The 23671-nt window shown below is 42.8% G+C and overlaps 1 protein-coding gene across 1 annotated transcript in view; it reads left to right on the plus strand.

Annotated features, from left to right (window-relative positions):
- Window positions 1-23671, plus strand: part of SUPT6H (SPT6 homolog, histone chaperone and transcription elongation factor) — a 47181-nt gene that overhangs the window by 21854 nt on the left and 1656 nt on the right. Inside the window, exons 6-36 of the mRNA XM_073667877.1 lie at window positions 40-124; window positions 279-549; window positions 904-1005; window positions 2097-2213; window positions 2314-2403; window positions 4585-4727; window positions 9978-10126; window positions 10231-10332; window positions 10999-11128; window positions 11346-11496; window positions 11697-11851; window positions 12650-12845; window positions 13158-13297; window positions 13504-13621; window positions 13719-13795; window positions 14693-14828; window positions 15662-15799; window positions 15888-16055; window positions 16164-16291; window positions 16376-16583; window positions 17444-17591; window positions 18053-18195; window positions 18282-18422; window positions 18505-18700; window positions 19165-19403; window positions 19920-20033; window positions 20235-20359; window positions 20461-20573; window positions 20696-20773; window positions 20874-21046; window positions 21938-22140. Of these exons, the coding sequence (XP_073523978.1) occupies window positions 40-124; window positions 279-549; window positions 904-1005; window positions 2097-2213; window positions 2314-2403; window positions 4585-4727; window positions 9978-10126; window positions 10231-10332; window positions 10999-11128; window positions 11346-11496; window positions 11697-11851; window positions 12650-12845; window positions 13158-13297; window positions 13504-13621; window positions 13719-13795; window positions 14693-14828; window positions 15662-15799; window positions 15888-16055; window positions 16164-16291; window positions 16376-16583; window positions 17444-17591; window positions 18053-18195; window positions 18282-18422; window positions 18505-18700; window positions 19165-19403; window positions 19920-20033; window positions 20235-20359; window positions 20461-20573; window positions 20696-20773; window positions 20874-21046; window positions 21938-22140 (4477 nt within the window). The remainder of the gene's footprint in view (window positions 1-39; window positions 125-278; window positions 550-903; window positions 1006-2096; window positions 2214-2313; window positions 2404-4584; window positions 4728-9977; window positions 10127-10230; window positions 10333-10998; window positions 11129-11345; window positions 11497-11696; window positions 11852-12649; window positions 12846-13157; window positions 13298-13503; window positions 13622-13718; window positions 13796-14692; window positions 14829-15661; window positions 15800-15887; window positions 16056-16163; window positions 16292-16375; window positions 16584-17443; window positions 17592-18052; window positions 18196-18281; window positions 18423-18504; window positions 18701-19164; window positions 19404-19919; window positions 20034-20234; window positions 20360-20460; window positions 20574-20695; window positions 20774-20873; window positions 21047-21937; window positions 22141-23671) is intronic.

Below are 23671 nucleotides of genomic sequence, written 5' to 3' on the forward strand. Positions count from 1 at the left end.
TTATTCAGAACTAACAGAGCATCCTTCCGTGCATTGCAGACATTGATGACTTCATTGTTGATGATGATGGACAGCCACTAAAAAAACCCAAATGGAGGAAGAAGCTTCCAGGATATGCTGATGCGTAAGTAACTGAATAATCTAACAGGGCAGCTGCAGTAAAGACCCATGACTGATCTCAATCTGTTCCTTGCTTACATGGCCAAGATGAAGGGCTTTGGGTCTTTTCAAGATATTGATATTTGCTATTTGCTGTTAGCATTGTACTTTTCTTTCAGTGCTTTGCAGGAAGCTCAGGAGATCTTTGGTGTAGATTTTGATTATGAAGAGTTTGAAAAATACAATGAAGATGATGAGGAAATGGAAGAGTATGAATATGAGGATGAAGAGGCGGATGGAGAGACTCGTGTCCGACCCAAGAAAACCGCTAAGAAGCGCGTGAGCCGACGCAGCATCTTTGAAATCTATGAGCCGAGTGAACTTGAAAGCAGTCACTTAACTGACCAAGACAATGAGATCCGGACCACAGACCTGCCCGAGAGATTCCAGGTAAACTGCTTAAAGAGTGACTAAACTTTTATACTTTACATATTTACAGGTCAGTGGGGGTCTGTGTCCCGTGACCCTCACTAGTTGCTCAAAATACTGCACAGCAGTGTGCAGCTTTGGAGGCAAGAGTGCACACACTGAGCAGAATACGGATACGATAGGAAGTCATAGGCTTTCCCCACTGATCTGCATCCATGTAAAGTGCCTGCAAGATAGAAAAAAAATGCATACATGTTGAGTTACTTTTTAAAAACCAAAAGGTCATTCATTTAACCATTATCACTTTAAGTTAGTCCATCATTCTCAATTAGATTGTAATATTGTGGACATGACACGTTTTTATTACAATTTCAGTTACGGACCATACCAGTTAAAGCTGCCGAAGATGAAGAACTGGAGGAAGAGGCTGACTGGATCTACAGGAATGCATTTTCAATACTAACAATCTCACAGCAGGTAATAAAAATATTGTTGCACATTCAATGTAGAGATGGCGATGGGGTCCTGGGTTCAAATCCCACCAAGGACAATATCTGCAAGGAGCTTGTAGGTTCTCCCCTTGTTTGCATGGGTTTCCTCCCACGCTCCAAAGCCCCAATGTGGGGCAAGTGATGGTAATTTTTGTGAAGTGCTGTGGAGTATGATGGCGTTATATAAGTAAAATAGATTAAATGTAATTGTGACAGCAAAATTTACCTGAACTCATGTAATCTCCTTTTGGTGGAAAGTCGTTAATTACAGGAAGACTTTTGCATGTCACTGTTGTCAGCAACCACATCTATCACCATTGTAAAGGCACAGCAGCTATGGCTGTACAGGGTTCGTCTCATCACTGCTGTTCAGGTGCGCACCACTTTCCTGCCTCCTGATTTGCTGAAGGCTGATGTGCTCCTACTTATTTGACAGTTTGGAAATGTAGCGCTGCTGTCCCCCAAAGCTCTGCACCCTCAGATGCTGCTGTATGAAGCAATGTTGCTTCTGCAGCATCAGAGGAGTGCAGTGGTACTGAAACTGGCCAGGACGTGCAATCCGACCGGCTTCACAGCAGCGCTTACAAGCTGTATTGGAAATCGCTTGTACATTCTAATACTGCGCTCCTTGCCTAGGAGACCAGCTACCACTGATAGACTGCAAAGGTGGCCTGTAACCTAGTCAAGGAGTAGTAAACAATATGATTAAAAATCCCCCTGTTCCTGAGAGAGGATTTATAATATTAAATACATTGCAGAGTTGCTTATTTTTACTAGCTCTTTGCGATTTCTTTTTTTAACAATTTGTGACGATGAAACCTGACGTCTAACTCTCTTAATAGGTATTATTCTTCTAATTACGTTTTTTAAAACAATATTTGTGAATTTGTATTCCAGGCTCAGAAGTAATTTCTATAGAAAATAACTTTTCACTTTGAATTCATTTGTGACAACACTAATAACCAACTAATCTGTTAATTCAAAATGGATGTGAGCCAAATAATAGAACTACAGAGCTATGTAAATGTATAGCCCCCTGCCTTGAAAATGCTCCTAGTAACATGTTCACATTCACAGGAAAGCTGTGATTACTTGGAACGTGGTCAAGTTGGCAGCAACTTCAGCCGCAAGGGACCGAGCACCATACAGAAAATTAGAGAAGCTCTAAATTTTATGAGAAATCAACACTTTGAGGTATGTGACCTCCATTATTTGGAGCTTTCTAATGTACTTGAACTTAAATGTCATTCTCTGTGATTGAGGATGTCCTGCTCATAATGGTTTTGTGTTCCAGGTGCCCTTTATTGCATTTTATAGGAAAGAGTATGTGGAACCAGAGCTAAATATCAATGACTTATGGCGCGTCTGGCAGTGGGATGAAAAGGTAAAACCTCTCTTGTAAAGAAGATGGGTTAAAGTGAACTAAAATCTTGTAGTGACGGACCACCTATATTGGTGCCCAAGATAAAGTCTTCTAGATGTGCGTTCCCTCACCTCAAATTATCTGCTCTAATGTCATATATATCTGTTATTGTTCAGGAATACTTAATACTTCCTTTTACTCCATTTCAGGCTTTTTCCCTACAGATCTGTGTAAAACGCACTGCTCTGTAACCATGTAGTGCACAGGGAGAGACCAGTCCTACAAGGATACAGATACAAGGCTCCGCTGCTGCAGAGAAAATACAGTTTGCTCTCTCCTCCCTAAGTCCTGACGTTTAAAGATGTTGTCCACTACTTTTACATATCTGTTTGGCCAGAGTCCGGCACCCCCGACGACCAACCGTTATGCCGGCCGGCAGTACTTTCTTGCCGAGCTGGCCATTTACTTGTAGTGGCTGTCACATGGTACTGCACATCCGCCTCCTATTCAAATCAATAGGCGGCAGATGTGCAGTACCGTGCGGCAGCCTCTACAAGTAGACTGCCACCTCGGCAAGTAAGTACTTCCGGCCGTCGACAAGGAGAACAGCTGATCGACGGAGGTGCCGCTTGTCTGACCCTGGCCGATCAGACATTGATGGGCTATCCTAAGGATAGGCCATCAATGTAAAAGTAGTGGACAACTTCTTTTAACCCCTTTAAAGCCTGGGGCGTATTAGTACACCCCAGGCCATCACCCCCGGTTCAATGAGGGCTCCGGCGCTGAGCCCGCACTGAACCGGGCACATGTCAGCTGATTATTACAGCTGACATGTGCCCGCAACAGCCGCGGGTGGAATCGCGATCCACCCGCGGCTGTTAACCAGTTAAACGCCTCTGTCAATCTCTGACAGCGGCATTTAACAGCCCCGCGCCGGAAGCGCGGCCTTAGCCCCGCCCATCAGTGACCCCCGTCACGTGATCGCGGGTCACTGATGGGTGGGCATGGCAACCCGGGGTCTGCAGCAGACCCCTGTGGTTGTCATGTCTCGCTACCTATGAGCGCCACCTAGTGGTCGGCGCTCATAGCACAGGAGCATTTCTCCTGCATACAGGCGATCTGCTCCTCGCCTGTATACAGTAGAAACGATCAGGAAACTGCAGCTTCTAGTCTCCTATAGAGACTATTGAAGTATGCAGAAAGTGTAAAAAAAAATTGTTTTAAAAAAAATTCCCACATACCAAATATGTGTATCACCGTGTTGAGAATCGCCCGATCTGTTAATATAAAAAAAGAATTAATCCGATCGGTAAACGGCGTAATGAGATAAAACTCTAAACGCCAGAATTAAGTTTTTTTGGTCGTCGCAACATTGCAATAACGGGCGATCAAAACATCGGATTTATCCCAATATTGTATCAATAAAAACGACAGCTCGGCACGCAAAAAAACAAGCCCTCACCCGGCCCCAGATCACAAAAAATGGAGACGCTACGGATCTCTGAAAATGGCGCCATTTTTTTTTTTTTTTAAAGCAAACTTTGGATTTTTTTTAACCACTTTAAAAATAACCTATACATGTTTGGTGTCTACGAACTTGTAATGACCTGGAGAATAAGAATGGCAGGTCAGTTTTAGCACTCAGTGAACGTGGTAAAAACAAAAACAAATGTGGAATTTACTTTTTTTTTTTGCAATTTCACCGCACTTGGAATTTTTTTCCCGTTTTCCAGCACACGATATGGTAAAACCAGTGATGGTGTTTAAAAGTACAACTCATCCCGCAAAAAATAAGCCCCCACATGGCCATATTGACCGAAAAATAAAAAGGCTATGGCTCTGGGAAGAAGGGGCCCAAAAAAACGGAAAAACCCAAGGTCCTTAAGGGGTTAATGATGCCATAGGTCTACCCCATGTCTCAAACCGCACTTGTGTCTAAAGGCTGCTGACACTAAAGTGGCATAAAAACCGATGCCTCTTTCTATGCTAAACCCAAAGTAAAGGCAGTGTTTGTATAAATGTGTTGTCTATGTAACGCAGGACAGGTCCTCTGGAGTGAGAGATTCTTTATAGCTACTCTCCAATGTGGTCAAGAGATGAGCATCCAATCCTGAATAGAGTTCCCCTCTACCCTTTCTTTTAACTCCGAACTTGTCATGTTTTGCTGGAATCCTAAAAATTGTTGTTTTCTTTGCTCTGTAGTGGACCCAGCTTCGACTGAGAAGGCAAAATCTATTACGTTTGTTTCAGAAGATGCAGGCCTATCAGTATGAGCAGATCTCTGCTGATCCTGACAAACCGCTATCAGATGAAGTAAGGCCTTTAGATACCTCGGATATGGAAAGGTGACTGTTTTTACATTTTTATTAAGTGTAACTTTTGTTTCAGGAGAACTTGCAGCAGAATGTCTGTGTCTGCCTAGCTCTAGCTCTTCTTTTCTCTCCTCCCCACTCCCATCAATGTATAATGTTATGAGAACCAACTTTCCTTTCCTATCTCAGTAATGGGGGGAAAAAAAGGGGGATTTTTGGACTTACCGTAAAACCCCTTTCTCTTAGCTTTTTGGGGGGACACAGGAAACCATGGGTGTACTCTGCAACCACCAAGAGGCTTATGTTAAGAATTACAGCCTAAAGAAAAAAGTCGCCTACTCCACAGAAGACTACACCCACATACTAGCATTAAGCTGTTCAGTTAATGAGAAAGCAGAAGGCCAATAGGAGAAAATAATCATGAACACACACTCCAAAAGGGACAACAAGAAGAAAAGGGATGGGTGCTGTGTTCCTCAATGACTGCTTTGAGAAAGGTATTATACGGTTAGTCCAAAAACCCTCTTTTCTTAGACTTCATTGGGGGATATTGGAAACCATGGCATGAGCAAAGCAGTCCCTAGGGCGGGAAAGATATATAAATGTGTAAGACAAATCCCTCTTGTAGTCACTTGAATGACTGCCACTTGAAGAACCTTTGTGCCCAGACTCTCATTTGCCAAGGCGAAAGTGTGAACTTTGTAAAAATTTGAGACAGTGTGGACGGAAGTCCAAATATCAGCCTTACAAAGCCTAGGAAGCCCCCACTGCCTTGGTGGAATGAACCTTAACCCTCGGTGGGCAGTGTGCTTTGTGCTTAGCTTTTCTAAGCTCTCGAATAGCAGTTCAAATCCAGCGGGCAATGATCACCTTAGAGGCAGAGAAGAGACCCCAACAAGCTCCTTCTGGGACCACAAAGAATTTGAACGTCTAAAATAGTCTCCTAAACGAAAAATCACCTTGTCCAGGTGAAGGACAAAATATGGAGAGCGGCAGTACAGAGCTGCCATTTTTGATACTCGTCTGATGGAAGTTATAGCGATCACTAACGCCAGAGTGGGGAAATGGTCTGGATTGGTTCAAAAGGAGATAAGCACCAGGTTTAGGTCCCATGGATCCAAAGGAGGTCAGTAAGGAGGAACAGAGTGGGTCATACCCTGAAGAAGAGTCTTGATTTGAGGCTTTGAAGCCAAATCTTCTTAAAAAGGATAGACTGGCCATGACCTGGCCCTTGAAGGAGTCCACGGCTAAGCCAGACTCGTGATCCAACTTCAGGAATGCGAGAAGAGACAGCAGAGAAAACACCATGCGGGGAGGACCTCAACTGATTCGCACCATCGGAAGAAGGCCTTCCAGGTACGAAGGTAGATATGAGACAAGGATGGCTCCAGTGCCTTAGTCATGGACTGCACAACTTGAAAAGAAAAACATGAGGATTTTAGAACTGCGGCCTCAACATACATGCCGTTAATTTAAGCGACCATGAATTCAGATGGAGTAGTTGATTCTGTAAAAGTAGGTCTGGTTAATCTGGAGGTTGACCACTTCCGCTTATTATGATCTTCTGGGCCACGAGGATGATGGGAATTTCTTCTGACTTGAACTTGAGCAACTTTGGTAGCAAGGGTAGGGGAGGGAAAATTGTGACCATGGATTCGTCAGTGCGTCGGAGGCAACCACTAAGGAATTGCGAACTCTAGACACAAACTGAGAAAATTTGCAGTTATGTCTGGATGCTGTCAAGTCAACGTCTGGAGAGCCCCACTGTAGACAGATCTTATTGGATGCAGGGACCATTCTCCCTATGTTAGTCTTTTTTGACTTAGAAAGTCCACTGTCCCATTATCTTCTCCCAGAATGTGGATCACTTAGATTGCCAGAATTCTTTGTTTGGCCCAGTCGAGAAGCTGTGAGATCTGTGCCCATTACTTGGCCACTCAATCTAATCGATGGTTGATATAAGCCACGGCAGTGGTGATGTTAGACTGGGAGACCCGACAGCTATTCCTTCCAATGTAGAGACTAATTCCTCTGAGTTTTAGGACGGTGCTGGGAAGTAGGAGTTTGTGACTCTTCACCGGCCCTGCACTGTAAACTTCTGGAAGACTGCATCTCCACTTAGAAGACTGGCATCCATCGTCAAAATCTGCCAATGAATCGAGAGAAAAGAACAAATGAGGGGAAGAGTCCAACCACCAGACCAGAGACTGCCTGACACTGGGTGAAGAAGGATCGGGTTATCTAGGAAGAAGACAGTATTGTCCCAATGAGTGAGAAGGGCCAGCTTTAGAGACCTGATATGGAACTGAGCAAATGGGATGGACTCAATCTTGCCTAGGACGCTCATGCAGAAGCGGAAAGGAAGTGGCGAGGGACAGCTCAGAGATTGGATACCAGTCAGTAACGCAAACATTTTGTTCTATGTTGAACAGCATTCCCAGGAAGATGAGACGCTAAGCTGGGATCAGAGATGATTTGATCTGTGGATGATCCATCTGAAGCGTGTCCAGTGTGCTCTGCATACTCCTGTAGGTTCTCTGAGTAAGATGGAGCGTTGAAAAGGATGTCCTCCAGGTAGGGTATGACCACTACCACCCTGACATTCAGAAGGACCATGATGGCAGCCATAACATTGTGAACACCCTAGGCGCTGTGGCCAGCCTGAAATGCAAAATGGCGTAGCTTCTGGTGGTGCGCTGGAAAAATGGAGATGTGGAGATAAGCATCCTGAATGTCCACTGAGGAAAGAAATATTTTCCAGGTTCGATGAAAGCAACAACCAAGCGAATGGACTTCATCCTGAAGCGGCGAAACCAGACACACTTGTTCAGCAGCTTTAGATCCAGAATGGTTTGAACCGAGCAGTCCTTCTTGGGGATGAGATGGTTTGAATAACACCCATTGAAACATTCTTGAGGGAACCAGAACAATAACGTGTGATTGGAGAAGAGCGTAAATGGCTTGGGGGAAAAAACGGCCTCCAGGGAAATGTAGAATTATGTTTTGTATTTGGTGGAGATAATCCCCCTATTCCAGGCATTGTGGACTGTGGGAAGAACAGGACTTTACAGAGTGGTTGCGTGGATGCTAAGATGGAGTCTGCTTGAAGGTATGCCTCCCCCCCCCCCCCCTCCTCCTTTATTTTTTTTTGAGGGATGGTAGGTCTCTCCTGCCTGATAAACGGAAAATGATGAAAGGAGCAAAACTCATGTGGCTTTTGGTTGCATGAGGATTAAGTAGATCTGGGCTGTAGGAGCGGTGTGTTCTTCCCACCTGTAGCGCCGAAATAATCTTAAGTTTTTCCCTGAACAGGCGAGAGCCCCGGAAGGAAAGGCTCGTGAGGGACTGTTGAATGTGAGGACCGAATTCCAAAACTTGAGCCAAAGGACTCGACGGACTGATAAAGTGTTGCTTGAAGTTTTATCAGAACAGCTGGCTGGTAGGAGAAAAAGATTAGGTGGTAGGAGAAAAGATATTTACCCGCTTGGGCAATTTGATCTGCGAGATCTCCCAACACGGACGTTGGATTCCCAAATATGATGCCTTAGGGCAGGTGTTTTGTCCAGGCAGTAACTGCCTGGTCAATCCAGTTAGCAGTGAACACTGGGCACAAGGCCTTGCCTGCGGCTTCAAATGTGGACTTGGCCATGAATTACACTCGTCTTTCCATGGAGTCCGCTAGAGACACTGCTTCGGAGAGTGGAAGGGCCATGGTTCTTGATAACCTAGACACCGGATGATCCATAAAGGGAGAGGAGGACCAGATGGCAACAAGATCCACTTGAAAGGGAATCAAAACCTCCTTGTTTTTCTGGAAATTTTCCTTGTGTCTATGAAAACTATTTTCAGGTTGCTCCCGCTCCTTGTCTACTACCTCACTGAATTCAGAATGGTTGAATAAACATTTGGCAGTACGTCTGACCCTCCTGAAGGATAGAGTCTGCAGGAGGTGAGGGATTGGTTCACAGTGCAGACTAGACTGTTAACCATGTCTCTCAGCTTTATAGCTTGATCGGAGTCTGAATCAGAATTGTGGTCCAATACATGAGTTGATCGAGCCTCAGGGGAGGAGGAACGTGATGGTGAATGCAGCCTAGAAGTTGTGGAAAGAGAAGAGACTAAAGTGATGAACGTACTCTAGACCGCTAACTTGTTCTGCCATGCTGACGCAGAGAAGCTGGTGGGTCTAACTTACTCTGGACAGTGGTCAGAGTACCTGGTGCGGTAGTAGACATAGATAGCCACTCCATGATAGTGATCAAGGTCTGGGACACTTTGGTCTGTTCTTCTACAGACAGAGAGGTTAATGGACCAAGCTGTGTGGGGAACATGTTCTTGACGCAGGTCGAGGGGGACGGGACCCGAAGGGAATTTGCGCATTAAGGATGCTCAAGCAAAATGTACAATCAGCGGGTGCTGACAGACTGACGTGCACAGTTCTCTGTGGAGAAAAGATAGAAAAGGAATAATGAGAAAAAAGGGGACAGGAGAGGAAGGGGTTAATTGATGCCAGGGAGAGGAGAGCCTTGCTTGGGGGGGGGGGGGTGGTGTCTGTCTCCAAGGGAGGACAGCTTAGCTGGAGCTGATTCTCCTGAGGACATGAATTGCAATCTCCAGGAGAGAGAAAGCTGGAGACTGGGAAATAGCCTGGGAAAAAGGTCTACCAAGGAGATGTGGTATGATCAGACCATGTTCCTTCACGGTCAGACACAGCCATTACACAGTACACAGCAGGGGCACATTTATAAGATTATCTCAGCACAGGAACATTTTCCAATTGTGAAAGTTAATAATTATTCCAAGATCTATTAATTTAAAATGAACTTTCTTTCAAGGGAAAACCCCTTTAAGTGCAAAGACTATCCGCACCAATACCTGAACACCGAATGTCTAAGCAGAAGAAAAGATCCTGCCATCCAGACAGAGAAGATATGGCCTGACTCCTGGCAGTGTGTGTTCTGTCTTTTGGGACCAGTCCCTCTGTTTTCTCATCTAGAGGAGATAAGAGAAGATTAGTAAAAAAAAAAAAAAAACTATTGGCAGAAACTGGTCTGGAGACCCCAGACTCATGCCTGCCTCCTACATGACACTGAGCTAAATTGTGTAGTCTGCTGGGGAGGAGCTGACTTTTTTTTGTTGTTTCTTTAGGTTGTGATTCTTAGTGTCCGTCTTCTGGTTGCATATTTTCACCTGTGCTATTGCTTTATGAAATAAGTTGAAACCGTTTAAATAACTTTAAAGCATTTCTGAATTAATCTGAATACGTTCACTATACTTATAAAGGCTTAAAGATGTCCGGTCAATGGATGAACTGAGGGATGTCTATAATCACTTTTTGCTATACTATGGAAGAGATATTCCGAAAATGCAGAATGCATCCAAGTCCAGCCAGAAAAAACTGAAGCGAATTCCTGAGGAGGGGGAGGAGGAAGGTTTGTGACTCCCTATATCATTTTTTTTTTCCTTCTTCTTTTCTGAGGATGGAGAGGGGATTTGTGAACTATTAATTAATATTTTTTTCTCCATTATATTCTAGGAGCAGAAGCTGCTGAGCAAGAAGATGAGGAACAAAAAGGTCCAGAGCTGAAGCAGGCTTCTCGTAGGGATATGTATTCTATCTGCCAGAGTGCTGGTCTGGGTAAGTGGCTCCACTTATTAATCAATTACATCAACAATAAGTTCTGCATTATTATCCTACCAGTAGTCCAGTGCTGCTGTAGCATTGTAGTAATGTCAACAGCACGAGAATGCTCTAGCCCATTTTTCCCTAAGTCTGGTCCTCAAAAGCCGCCAACAGGTCATGTTTTCAGGATTTCCTTAGTATTGCCAAGGTGATAATTGCATCACCTGGACGGACAAGGATTTCTACACCTACATCCTGAATCCTGAGAACATGACCTGTTTGTGGCTCTTGAGAACAAGAGTTGGGGAACACTGCTCTAGCCAATAGATGAGTTTGGCAGTCTCATGTTGCTGATTTCAGTGATTAGCTGCAGCATTCAATTGCTGTATTTAACAGTAAAACCCTTTAAAGCTGATCTGTTGCTAAATTTCACCATACAAACCATTTACATTATTACATAGATCCCCCAGACCGGATGAGGCTGGTGACCTTACTGTGAAAATTCATGTAGGAGTGACTATAATATAAAAAGGAATATATACATATATTCCTTTTTATATATTACCGGTTGTATGTGACATCCGCTTTAACACAAAGTGCCTCATTGCTTAACGTTACTGATGTTCAGTCTATAGTCTGGGAGCTCTAGTATAGGGCCTCATGTCTTTGTGCTTTTTATAGATGGTTTGGCAAAGAAGTTTGGGTTGACACCAGAGCAGTTTGGTGAGAACTTGCGAGACAGTTACCAGCGTCACGAGACTGAGCAGTTTCCTGCTGAACCTTTGGAACTTGCTAAAGATTATGTGTGCAGGTAAATTTGTGGTTCACAACTCCATTTTTCCTCTTAATATTCGCCGCTTTCTACAGTGATCGAGCATTCTGTTTTCCCGTTACACAGTTCTAAGCTAGATTAAGCTTGAAGCAATCTGCATTTCGGGAAGGTGTGCACTCTTGACAGTGACCGTTTTATTAGACAAATACTTGAGTTGATTTTGTTTTGTTTTTTACTTGTTTTCTTTATCTTACAGTCAGTTCACCACTCCTGAAGCAGTGCTGGAAGGAGCCCGGTACATGGTCGCTCTGCAGATTGCTAGAGAACCATTGGTCAGACAGGTTCTTAGGCAGACCTTCCAGGAAAGGGGGAAGATAAACATTGTTCCTTCCAAGAAGGGCCGGAAGGTAAATGTTTCTGTAAATTTTAATATATATATTTTTTACTTTTATTATTTGCCTATGAGGCTTTTTTTTCCAATAATTGAGCTATGAGCTTTTCTAATTGTAGTAAATTGTGACATCAGTCTTTTCTCTTAATATAACCATAACAATCAAAAATTATACATAAACTGGTGAATTCTGATAACACTTTTCTACACTTTCAGGAAATAGACGAAGCCCATTTTGCATATGCATTCAAATACCTGAAGAACAAGCCTGTGAAAGAGCTTAGGGACGAGCAGTTTCTTAAGATGTGCAATTCAGAAGAAGAAGGTCTGATTACCATTGACATCTCTATTGATATGAAGGATGTTGAAGGGTAAGTGATATTTAGAATAATACTGTATAATTTAGAACTTATTAAAGTAAAATTCTTTTTAAAGGGAATCTGTCTGCGTGTTTTTTTTACTGTGCAATCTGAGCACAGTATGATATAGGGGCAGAGACCCTGATTCCAGTGATGTGTCACTTACTGGGCTGCTGGGTGCAGTTTTGATAAAATCCCTGTTTTCTCTGCTGTAGATGTAGCAGTGGTTGGAATGCTGATCTGTGTATAACTCCGCCCACACCCCTGATTGGCAGCTTCCTGTGTACATTGTTAGCAAGCTGTCAATCAGTGGTGGGGGCGTGGTTACACAAGTAAAGCTGGGCTGCCTAGCATGAGACACCTAGTCTTGCAGTGATAGTTTCCTGCTGATAAAACACTGATTGTATTGAAACTACAGCAAACTGTTGAGTAAGTGACACATTGCTGGAATCAGGCTCTGTGCCTCTACATCATGCTGCTCACAGAATAAATGGCAAAAACTTGCTGATAGGTTCCCTATAGACCATCTAGATTGGGTATCAGTGTTTTCTGCTATGGTGTTTGTGAATGCATGTGACTCCTATCATGTTTCAGCATACTCCTATTGTTTGCACACCGCAGACACTAAAAAGCTACACATTTGTCACTTTGGGGGACAATGGGAATAAATCTTATGAAGATGCATTTGCAAATATGTGACAAAAGTTTTTTTTGCCTTGGATTTTTGCTGTGGAATAATCCTTAACTTGTAAACATCCCCAATTTCAGGAATTTTTAGCATTCTTAATCATGCTTTTTTATCCCTTCTAGATTTGGCAATGAGCAGACTTACTTTGAAGAGATCAAGCAGTTCTATTATAGAGACGAGTTCAGTCACCAAGTACAAGAATGGAACAGGCAGAGAACATTGGCAATTGAACGGGCCTTAAAACAATTCCTGTACCCCCAAATGGGCAAAGAGTTGAAGAGCAAACTTATACTAGAGGCTAAAGAATTTGTTATAAAGGTGAGATTTATATTGAAGCAAGCACTGGAAACGTGAAGGTTGGAGTCTGGTGCAGTGGGTAAACCTGACATGTTGCGTCAGCTGTGGCTTTATGCCTGGATGCATCTTGCTTTATGTTGGATCGTAAAATATCATAACTGGTGTTGTGTTGATTTTTTTTTTTTTTTCTTTTCTTGATAATTGATATCTTTAGGTAGCGAGTAATGTCAAAATGCTGATGTTCTCACATCAGTCTGGAATGATGGATTGAAAAACTGATCAAAACTGTACTGAAATTCACTGTATTCTCTTTTATCTTTATTTCTTTTAAAGTCTTGTAGCCGTAAATTGTACAACTGCCTGAAGGTGGCGCCATACCGCCCTGACCAACAAGTAGAAGAAGATGATGACTTCATGGAAGAGAACCAAGGCAAAGGAATTCGTGTACTAGGCATGGCCTTCTCCTCTGCCAGGTATGTCTGGTAATGCCAATTTGGCAATGCTCTAGATGTAAACCGTATACAATGCTTTAGGAAATATGTCTGGCCCATTGAGACATTGCAGTATTCATCTGGATTCTTTCCATACTTCTATATATTACACTTGTCATCCCTTGAATGACTGAGCTGTATGCCTGTAGCTCACATTGATGCTTATTACTATTTTATTTTTTTAATAGAGATCATCCAGTGTTTTGCTCTTTGATCAATGGTGAGGGTGAAGTGACAGACTTCCTGCGCTTGCCATACTTTACTAAAAGAAAGAATGCTTGGAGAGAAGAGGAAAGGGAGAGGAAGGTCTGTTCTATGTGATCTAATATATCAATGTGAACGTTACTAAAGTAAATTTACTAATAAAGTAAAACACTGACATTTTCCTTTTTGCTTTTCATAGACTCAGGATATGGAAACACTAAAAAAGTTTTTAATAAGCAAGAAACCTCATGTGGTTGCCATATCTGGTGAGAATAGGTATGTCCTTTTAATTTGCTACTTACAGAACACCTCTCCTGTGCTCATCTGGGTTCACTCCATATCTCACATTTATCTCTACCTTTTCTATTATTTGTACTCAATATAAACACAAGAACAATACAAGACGTCCCATAGTGTTTGCAATTTCTTTTAATATGCTAAGTAGATCCAGATTTCAGTAATTTAATTACATGTTTGTTCTATGTAATATGATTTCAGAAAGTACTTTTTAATGTACATAGTTTTAATTCGGCATGAAAAGACTTAAAGCGAATGTCTTGTTATATGATATCAAATTGCTGGGGGTCTGAGTCTGACACCCAGCACCCCCACCAACCAGCTGGTATTAATTCTAGTGGTGGCTGTATATAAACTTTGAATGCAGCTGAACAGCACGCTCCATTCACCGTGTAGTGCCCGCTGCCAGGTACTGCAGAACGGCTCCAAATCTCTCCTTCCGAAAAATATTTGTTATGATGGAGTCGGTCTCTGATCCATACTGGCTTTGGTTCGGGTTTTTGGTTAAGTTGAAGAACAAAGAGGAAAGGCGGAAGAGTTTTTATGGTTATGGAAAACCTAGACATCAGATCTGTTTTTTTTGTCTGAATATTTTAAATAGCTTCTGTGTAAGTAATGCTGAAAATGTGACATCACTTCTCATTTTCATTCATTCATCTTAATGAAGTGCTCTCTCTATATCAGTTCTGGTTGCACGTTTATTCATTCAGGATTAAGGGCCCCATTATCAGCTTTTCATAGATTAACATTTTATGACCTTTCATAGTTGCACATTGTGTAACAACAAAAAAAAGTTACCAGTCTGCTTCACTGAGCTCTGAAAAGTGAATGCATTTCATCCATGTTCTTTTATTCCTGGCTTTTTCTCCATTTCAGAGATGCACAAATGATGGTTGAGGATGTCAAACGCATTGTTCATGAGCTTGAGCAAGGCCAACAAATGTCATCTATTGGGGTGGAAATGGTGGACAATGAATTGGCAGTTCTGTATATGAACAGCAAAAAATCCGAGGTAAGATGTTAAAATTCTGCTTTAGTTTGCCTAGGTTTATAATATGTCCCTTAGCTGGTTTGATAAACCTATACTCTAACAAGCTTTATCTTTTAATTTAAAGAGGTTGTCCACCACTTTTTGATTTATGACCTATCCATAGGATAGGTCATCAATGTCTGATTGGCTGGGGTCCAGCACCCCCACAAATCAGCTGCTATCGGTGGCAGCCGCCGTTTGCCGTCTTCTGTTGGTGGCCGAGGCTTGGTACTGCACATCCGCCTCCTATCCAAATCTATAGGAGGCGGATGTGCAGTACCCTGCGCCAATACAGACACAGGTGTTGGACCCCGAACAATCAGACATTGATGACCTAGCCTAAGGATAGGTCATCAATCAAGAAGTAGTGGACAAACTCTTTAAGTTGGCAATTGTAATGGTCTGTCCAGATATTGCCAGTTTCACATGTGTCCTTAACTTATCTTCAAAAGTAACAGATATCATTAGATTCATGCTGCTCAAACCACAGGCAACAAGAATCAGCGCCTGGCTGCGTGACTGCAGCCGTGCATGTCTTTCTGTGAAACGCTGCAATGTTTCAGAGAAAACAAGTTCAATATGCCGCCTGGGGACTATAGGGAGAGTCCTGACTAGTCTTGTACGGCCCACGGCTGGCTTCTCCTTGCCCTATACAGTTGATTTATCATCTCTCTCTCCTGTGTACCTGTCAATTGAATAAACCTTGCAGGGAGAAGCCGGTCACTACACCACTTCACATAGAGATGTACCTTTTCCTTTTAACTTGGGCATTGTTTTCTACTTTATATTTTCCATATCTGATCTCTGTTTTACAGAGTGACTTTCGTGATTACCCTCCAGTTTTACGCCAGGCCGTGTCCATTGCGCGACGAATCCAAGACCCCTTGATTGAGTTTTCTCAAGTGTGCAGCAGTGATGATGATATCTTGTGTCTGAAATTGCATCCATTACAAGTAAGCTATCTGTTAATATTTCTTCACGGCTTACTCTGCCTGATCCCATCTTGTATTCTTATATTTTGATTCTCCTGTTCTCCTGTAGGATCATGCAGTGAAAGAGGAATTGCTTAATGCACTGTATTGCGAGTTTATCAACCGAGTAAATGAGGTGGGCGTGGATGTCAATAGGGCTATTGCTCATCCATACACACAATCACTTATTCAATATGTCTGTGGACTTGGACCTCGTAAAGGCACTCATCTGCTCAAGGCAAGTATGCCATCTTTCACTGTTTAAAGAAAATATTGTTTGGAACAATGGTATTGTCCATTTTTATTGCTTCCATTAAACTAATCTTTACATCTTGGTGCCTTTCAGATTCTTAAGCAGAATAATACACGATTGGAAAATCGCACTCAATTAGTTACTATGTGTCACATGGGTCCCAAAGTTTTCATCAACTGTGCTGGCTTCATTAAGATAGATACAAATTCTCTCGGTGACAGGTTAGTTTTTAGTTTGACGTTGACATTGTGAAGTACTGGATACATCTGTATAATTCTTAACTTTGCTAATTTTTACATATTTAGTACGGATTCCTATATTGAAGTCCTCGATGGTTCACGGGTGCATCCAGAAACGTATGAGTGGGCTCGTAAGATGGCAGTAGATGCTTTAGAGTATGATGAGTCTGCCGAAGATGCCAACCCTGCAGGAGCGCTAGAGGAGATTCTAGAAAATCCTGAAAGATTAAAAGATTTAGATCTGGATGCCTTTGCCGAGGAACTTGAGAGACAGGTTTGTTTTTATACGAATCTAAGTAATTCTAAGTGTTTGGATTTCTGCAACATTTCAATTTCTGCTGCAAATATTACAGTGGATTTCGCCCTTACCATTTCATAGTGTGAAATTTGCAGTGAAACTTTCGTTAAGGCCAAGTTCACATGACCGTATTTTCGATCCAGGTGCTGTTTGAAAAAACGATGGGTGATTTGCTCACTGCCATGTTAAATAGGACTCTCTGAAAGACATCTTAGAGTGTACATCTTTTGTCTCCCAATCAAAATCATGGGGGTTATTTAATGCGGCATTATTTTTTTTATTTTTTTTTTTTACTAAATCTGTGCATGAAAAAAATTGCAGGATCCTCTAGTTTATTCCATGGGTTGGATGAGACTTACTAATTCAAGGCATACAAAAAAAAAAAATCTGATTCCATACATAGCCGTCGTATAGCATCCAATTCTTACAGATGCATTGCAATTCTTTAAAATAGGAAACTAGTCTTGTAAATTTTTAATAATTGCTGCTGTATAAAAACGGATGGCACACAGATGACAAATGAGAATAAAATCATCTGAGTTTTCTTCATGAAACTCAAATGATTTTTGTTATATATTTGTGTGAACATGATCTAAAAGTTCATTCTTAATATGCATGAATCAGCTTCTGGTCACACTACAAAGAACTACATATCTGAAACGCGTCGCCTGTGCTGCTAGGACCGCGTAGAATTCTGGCTTTTAATTTGCTGCATCAATTGAATAAATTTTTTTTTTTTTTTTTTTTTTTTTTTTTCCCCCCCCCTCAATCGATCTGGTATGTGCCGGACTTAATACTTTACATTATGTCTCATTGCTTGTCTTATTTCCTTACAGGGTTATGGAGACAAACATATTACATTGTATGATATTCGTGCCGAGCTCAGCTGCAGATACAAAGACCTTAGGACTCCATACCGGTCACCCAACCCTGAAGAAGTATTCAACATGCTGACCAGAGAAACGCCGGAGACTTTCTACATAGGTGATTACACAGATTCAACTTACAGAACCACATCTCGAAACGTTAAAATAACTGCATTTACTCCTCGAATCCCTCCTGCGAGTTCTGATGCCTCTTTACTGATGACACTTTCTCTATATGCCGGGAACATGCCATACAGGCTGTTCATTCTTTGTTTTGTTTCTTTACATTATCCACCTGTTTTATGTTCTTTTATGTGGAACTAGTATTTCCTATACAAACTTGGCTCTCTCCAGTTATCCTATTGTCATTTTGTGATGCCATTGACAGATCGCATTTCCTAAACACTCCTAAGTTGACCATCTCCAGAATGCCCTGTTTAAGTTAATAAAACATTTGATGCACGTAGAGATCTGTCTGTAAGCCACCGCTGTGGTATTGATGCACATTATTCTGCATTTTCCTTCAAGTTAACCATTTATGTTTAGCACCGCGTTAAGTTGGCACCATTTTCTTTTCAGGTAAACTTATCACCTGCAATGTAATTGGTATTGCGCACAGACGGCCCCAAGGAGAAAGTTATGATCAGGCCATCAGGAACGACGAGACAGGCCTTTGGCAGTGTCCATTCTGTCAGCAAGATAACTTTCCAGAGCTCAGTGAGGTATATAAAGTAGATTTGCGAAGCTGACCCAGCTGATATTTTATGCGATAACCAGTTGATTAATCTGCATTTAATTTATACCGCAGGTATGGAATCATTTTGACAGTGGCTCCTGTCCTGGTCAAGCAGTTGGTGTTAAAAACAGGCTGGACAATGGTGTAACCGGTTTCATTCCCACCAAGTTCATCAGCGATAAAGTAGTGAAGCGGCCTGAAGAACGAGTGAAGGTATACTTTCACAGGTTATATGTAGCGGCTAACACCGGTTATGTTGGTGATCGCATGACTAATAGCTTTTTCTCTCTCGTAGGTGGGAATGACTGTCCATTGTCGAATAATGAAGATCAACATCGAGAAGTTCAGTGTGGACATGACTTGCCGTACATCTGATCTTATGGACAAAAACAATGAGTGGAAGTTGCCCAAGGACACTTATTATGACTTCGATACGGAAGCTACACATCTAAAACAAGAGGAAGAGCTGAAAAAGAAACAACAGCGAACAAGTAAGTCTTCTTTAGCTTTCCTTTTAAAGGAAGTCTTTCAGCTCAAATGGACAGTATAAACCAAGCACATAGCCTTGTAAGGCATGTAGCACCTTAAAAAAAAAAAAAAATTGCACCTTTTAGGTTTGATAATTGCTGCTTCTGTTCTGCAAAAACTGAACCTCTTATGCTCTGTGCACCTTTGGTGTGGCCAAGAGAGCCTATGTGCACCTTTGGTGTGGCCAAGAGAGCCTATTTGCACCTTTGGTGGTGCGGTCAAGAGAGCCTCTATGCACCTTTGGTGTGGCCCAATGATTTTGCATGCATACTCCTCCTTCACTGGAGATTGACAGAGCTGGTTTGAGCTTTCTCTACGGACAGTGCTCCCTCCAAGCAAACCAGCACTTCCAATCACCAGCAAGGGAGATGGTGGCATGCTAAGCCATTGGGAAACATTTTTTTAATAATCCTTTTTTTACTTGCAGCTTACATCAAACGAGTCATTGCACATCCATCTTTCCACAATATAAACTTCAAGCAAGCTGAGAAGATGATGGAGACAATGGATCAGGGAGATGTCATCATCCGACCAAGCAGTAAAGGAGAAAATCATCTAACTGTCACCTGGAAGGTCAGCGAGGGAATCTACCAACATGTGGACATACGAGAGGAGGGGAAAGAAAATGCCTTTAGCTTGGGCTCCACACTCTGGATTAATACTGAGGTATGCTGGAGTACTTCTAAAATGCAACATAGTGTGACTTCAGTAACTGTCACCTTTTATATTAATTTTAGAGGGGCTTACTTTAAAAAGACATTTATGGCATGTCTACTTGGTATGTCAAAAAATGTTTCATAGGTGAGGGTAACAACAAGGGCACCTTAACCTATCAGATATTTACAGCATAACCTGTGAACTGTGCAACACTGTCCACAACTGTCCACTGTGTAACAGCCACTGCTAGAACCTGCAGAACAGCTACTATTCTCCTTTCTTGGCTCGGCCACTACACCTTGAACAGAGCCATGCAGTGCTGCTCTGTTCAACCTATTCAACTGGCTGTTGCCAGAGCCAATATCCGCTAATTTGCGGGGGTGCCAAGAGTTATACCCCATCCATTTAATATTAATGAGCCATCCTATGGAGAGATCCTCTATATCATGTGAACAGACAAGACTTTTAATCGTTCGAAATATCTCCCTAAATTGTTTGTACTTAATTTTATGCTGTTTTGTGTAGGAGTTTGAGGACTTGGATGAAATCATTGCTCGGTTTGTCCAACCGATGGCTTCTTTTGCAAGAGATTTAATCAACCACAAGTACTACCAAGACTGTAACTGTGGAGACAAGAAGGTAAGTGTAATGTATGTAGGACCTGGTGAGCTTCCAATGAGACTGGAAACTTCTGGAAGTTCTGTCCTAAAGGGTTCTTTCATTAAATAAAAAAAAAAAGTATCCACGGGATAAGGAATAACTTGCTGAAATAACCTTTTTAAATAAATATGTTATATTATATTATGTTCTCAAGGTCGCTTTGTTTTTGTGTGTGAACAGAAACTGGAAGAGATTTTAATTAAAACAAAGAAAGAAAAACCTACATTCATTCCATATTACGTATCTGCCAGTAAAGAGCTTCCTGGGAAATTTTTACTGGGCTACCAGCCACGAGCCAAACCAAGGTAAGAGTGCAGCTTCCTGGTAACTATTCACCTGCGGAGCAGAGAAACCATTTAATTCACCACTATTGCAGTCATAATTTTTTATTTTTTTTTTTGCTTAGGGTGGAATATGTCACCGTAACACCTGAAGGCTTCAGATATCGGGGGCATGTATTTCCCACAGTCAATGGACTTTTCAGGTGGTTTAAAGACCACTATCAGGATCCTGTACCAGGTAAAATATATTTACCATTTATTGTGAATTGAGAAGTCCATTTCTTCACGTGTCTAATGTACCAACTGAATTCAAACCAAAGAACATGAGCATCCATGACTATACTGCACTTTACTCATCAGGTATTACACCAAGCAGCAGCAGCAGAACAAGGACCCCGGCCTCCATGAGTGCCACTCCCGCCAATATTAATCTTGCAGGCAAGTGCCTACATCTTTTTGGTTGTGTGTGTGTTTTATTATTATTATTATTATTAATAATATTAGAAACTATTTTTTTTAAATGTCGTCTTTTCTGCAGATCTCACTCGTGCTGTCAATGCCCTGCCACAAAACATGACTTCACAGATGTTCAATGCAATTGCTGCAGTCACTGGACAACATGGGCAAAACCCCAATGCCACCCCTGCTCAGTGGGCATCCAGTCAATATGGTTATGGTGGAGGCAGCGGCGGTGGGAGCAGTGCCTATCATGTGAGTGTCGTCTTAGACAAGCAGCAGGAATAAAATCAGAACAAAAATTGGCCGCATTTGACCTAGACACATGTCTTCTTTAAGCTTTATTCTCACATTTTTACCATAATTCATGACATTTTGTGTTTTTCAGCCTAAATTTAAAGGGTTTGTCCCGGTCACATAGGAAGGTCATTAATATGAGATTGGTGGGGGTGCCAAGTGTCAGACTCTCTCCATTCTGCTGTAATCCACACCTGCAGAGGCCGGACATGAACCGCGTTCCAGGCATAACACCGCAGCCCTGCGCGTTGCTTAGTGGCAGCTGCCAAGTACTGCAGATCAGTTCCCATTCACTTGAATGGGAGAGAAGGCGCATTACTTGGCAGTCGCCACTAAGCTGTGTAACAGGGCTGCTGTGTTCTGCCCAGTACATGGTTTATATCCTGCCTGTGCAGGTGTGTACTGCTGGGAGGACCAAGTGTTGCACTCTCGCCAATCTCATAGTGACAGCCTATTTCCTGCAGAAATACTTGTTTTTATTGGTAATAACTAGTGTTGAGCGAGTATGTTCTGTTAACCCTTTCGCCGAGTATGCTCGGGCCGAGCTCCGAGTATTTACAGCTGCTCAGTGATATGTTTGAATCGCTCCCACGTACATGATTTGCGACTGTTTGACAGTTTTAATACATGTGAGGAATGTCTATTTCTTACACATTCCTCACATGTAATAAAGCTGTCAAACAGTTGTAAATCATGTACGTGGGAGCGATTCAACCATATCACCGAGCAGCTGTAAATACTCGGAGCTCGGCCCGAGCATACTCGGACAGAACACACTCGCTCAACACTAGTAATAACTCATGCTAGTTATTTTTTATATTGACCAATATCTTTTTCTTGTGCTTTAAGGTGTTTACAACTCCTGCCCAGCAACCTGTGGCTACTCCTCTGATGACCCCAAGCTATTCCTATGCCACCCCTAGTCAGCCTATTGCTACGCCACAGTACCATCAGCTGCCACCAAGTGCTACACCCACCCCAGTACCTACCCCACAATCCTCCCATTCCCAAAGCAGCTCAAGTTCCCGACACAGGCAGCAGTCGTCTTCTAAGTGAGTACAATGTTCTAATTACTAATGTTGGTTTTACATGTGTACAAGATAGGTGTCACTCGATAAATCATTTGACCTGCAGCTGTTTTTCCCCCTCTTCCCCATAGACATGCACACCTTAATTGGTCAGACATCCCTTCTTACTCACAAGGAAATATATATATATATATACACATACACACTGCTCAAAAAAATAAAGGGAACACTTAAACAACAGAATATATCTCCAAGTAAATCAAACTTCTGTGAAATCAAACTGTCCACTTAGGAAGCAACACTGATTGACAATCAATTTCACATGCTGTTGTGCAAATGGAATAGACAATAGATGGAAATTATTGGCAATTATCAAGACACCCTCAATAAAGGAGTGGTTCTGCAGGTGGGGACCACAGACTACATCTCAGTACCAATGCTTTCTGGCTCATGTTTTGGTCACTTTTGAATGTTGGTTGTGCTTTCACACTCATGGTAGCATGAGACGGACTCTACAACCCACAGAAGTTGTTCAGGTAGTGCAGCTCATCCAGGATGGCACATCAATGCGAGCTGTGGCAAGAAGGTTTGCTGTGTCTGTCAGCGTAGTGTCCAGAGGCTGGAGGCGCTACCAGGAGACAGGCCAGTACACCAGGAGACGTGGAGGGGGCCATATGAAGGCAACAACCCAGCAGCAGGACCGCTACCTCCGCCTTTGTGCAAGGAGGAACAGGAGGAGCACTGCCAGAGCCCTGCTAAATTACCTCCAGCAGGCCACAAATGTGCATGTGTCTGCACAAACGGTTAGAAACAGACTCCATGAGGGTGGTATGATGGCCCGACATCCACAGATGGGGGTTGTGCTCACAGCCCAACACCGTGCAGGACTCTTGGCATTTGCCACAGAACACCAGGATTTGCCAGGATTGGCAAAGTCGCCACTGGCGCCCTGTGCTCTTCACAGATTAAGGCAGGTTCACACTGAGCACATGTGACAGACGTGACAGAGTCTGGAGACGCCATGGAGAGTGATCTGCTGCCTGCAACATCCTTCAGCACGACCAGTTTGGAAGTTGATCAGGAATTGTGTGGGGTGGCATTTCTTTGGAGGGCCGCACAGCCCTCCATGTGCTCGCCAGAGGTAGCCTGACTGCCATTAGGTACCGAGATGAGATCCTCAGACCCCTTGTGAGACCATATGCTGGTGCGGTTGGCCCTGGGTTCCTCCTAATGCAGGACAATGCCAGACCCTCATGTGGCTGGAGTGTGTCAGCAGTTCCTGCAAGATGAAGGCATTGAAGCTATGGACTGGCCCGCCCGTTCCCCAGACCTGAATCCGATTGAGCACATCTGGGACATCATGTCTCGCTCCATCCACCACAGACTGTCCAGGAGTTGGCGGATGCTTTAGTCCAGGTCTGGGAGGAGATCCCACAGGAGACCATCCGCAACCTCATCAGGAGCATGCCCAGGCGTTGTAGGGAGGTCATACAGGCACGTGGAGGCCACACACAATACTGAGCCTCATTTTGACTTGTTTTAAGGACATTACATC

This window comes from Phyllobates terribilis, unplaced genomic scaffold, assembly GCF_046119375.1.
Source record: "Phyllobates terribilis strain yellow unplaced genomic scaffold, ASM4611937v1 Scaffold_2__4_contigs__length_985480577, whole genome shotgun sequence".
Classification (NCBI taxonomy): Eukaryota; Metazoa; Chordata; class Amphibia; order Anura; family Dendrobatidae; genus Phyllobates; species Phyllobates terribilis.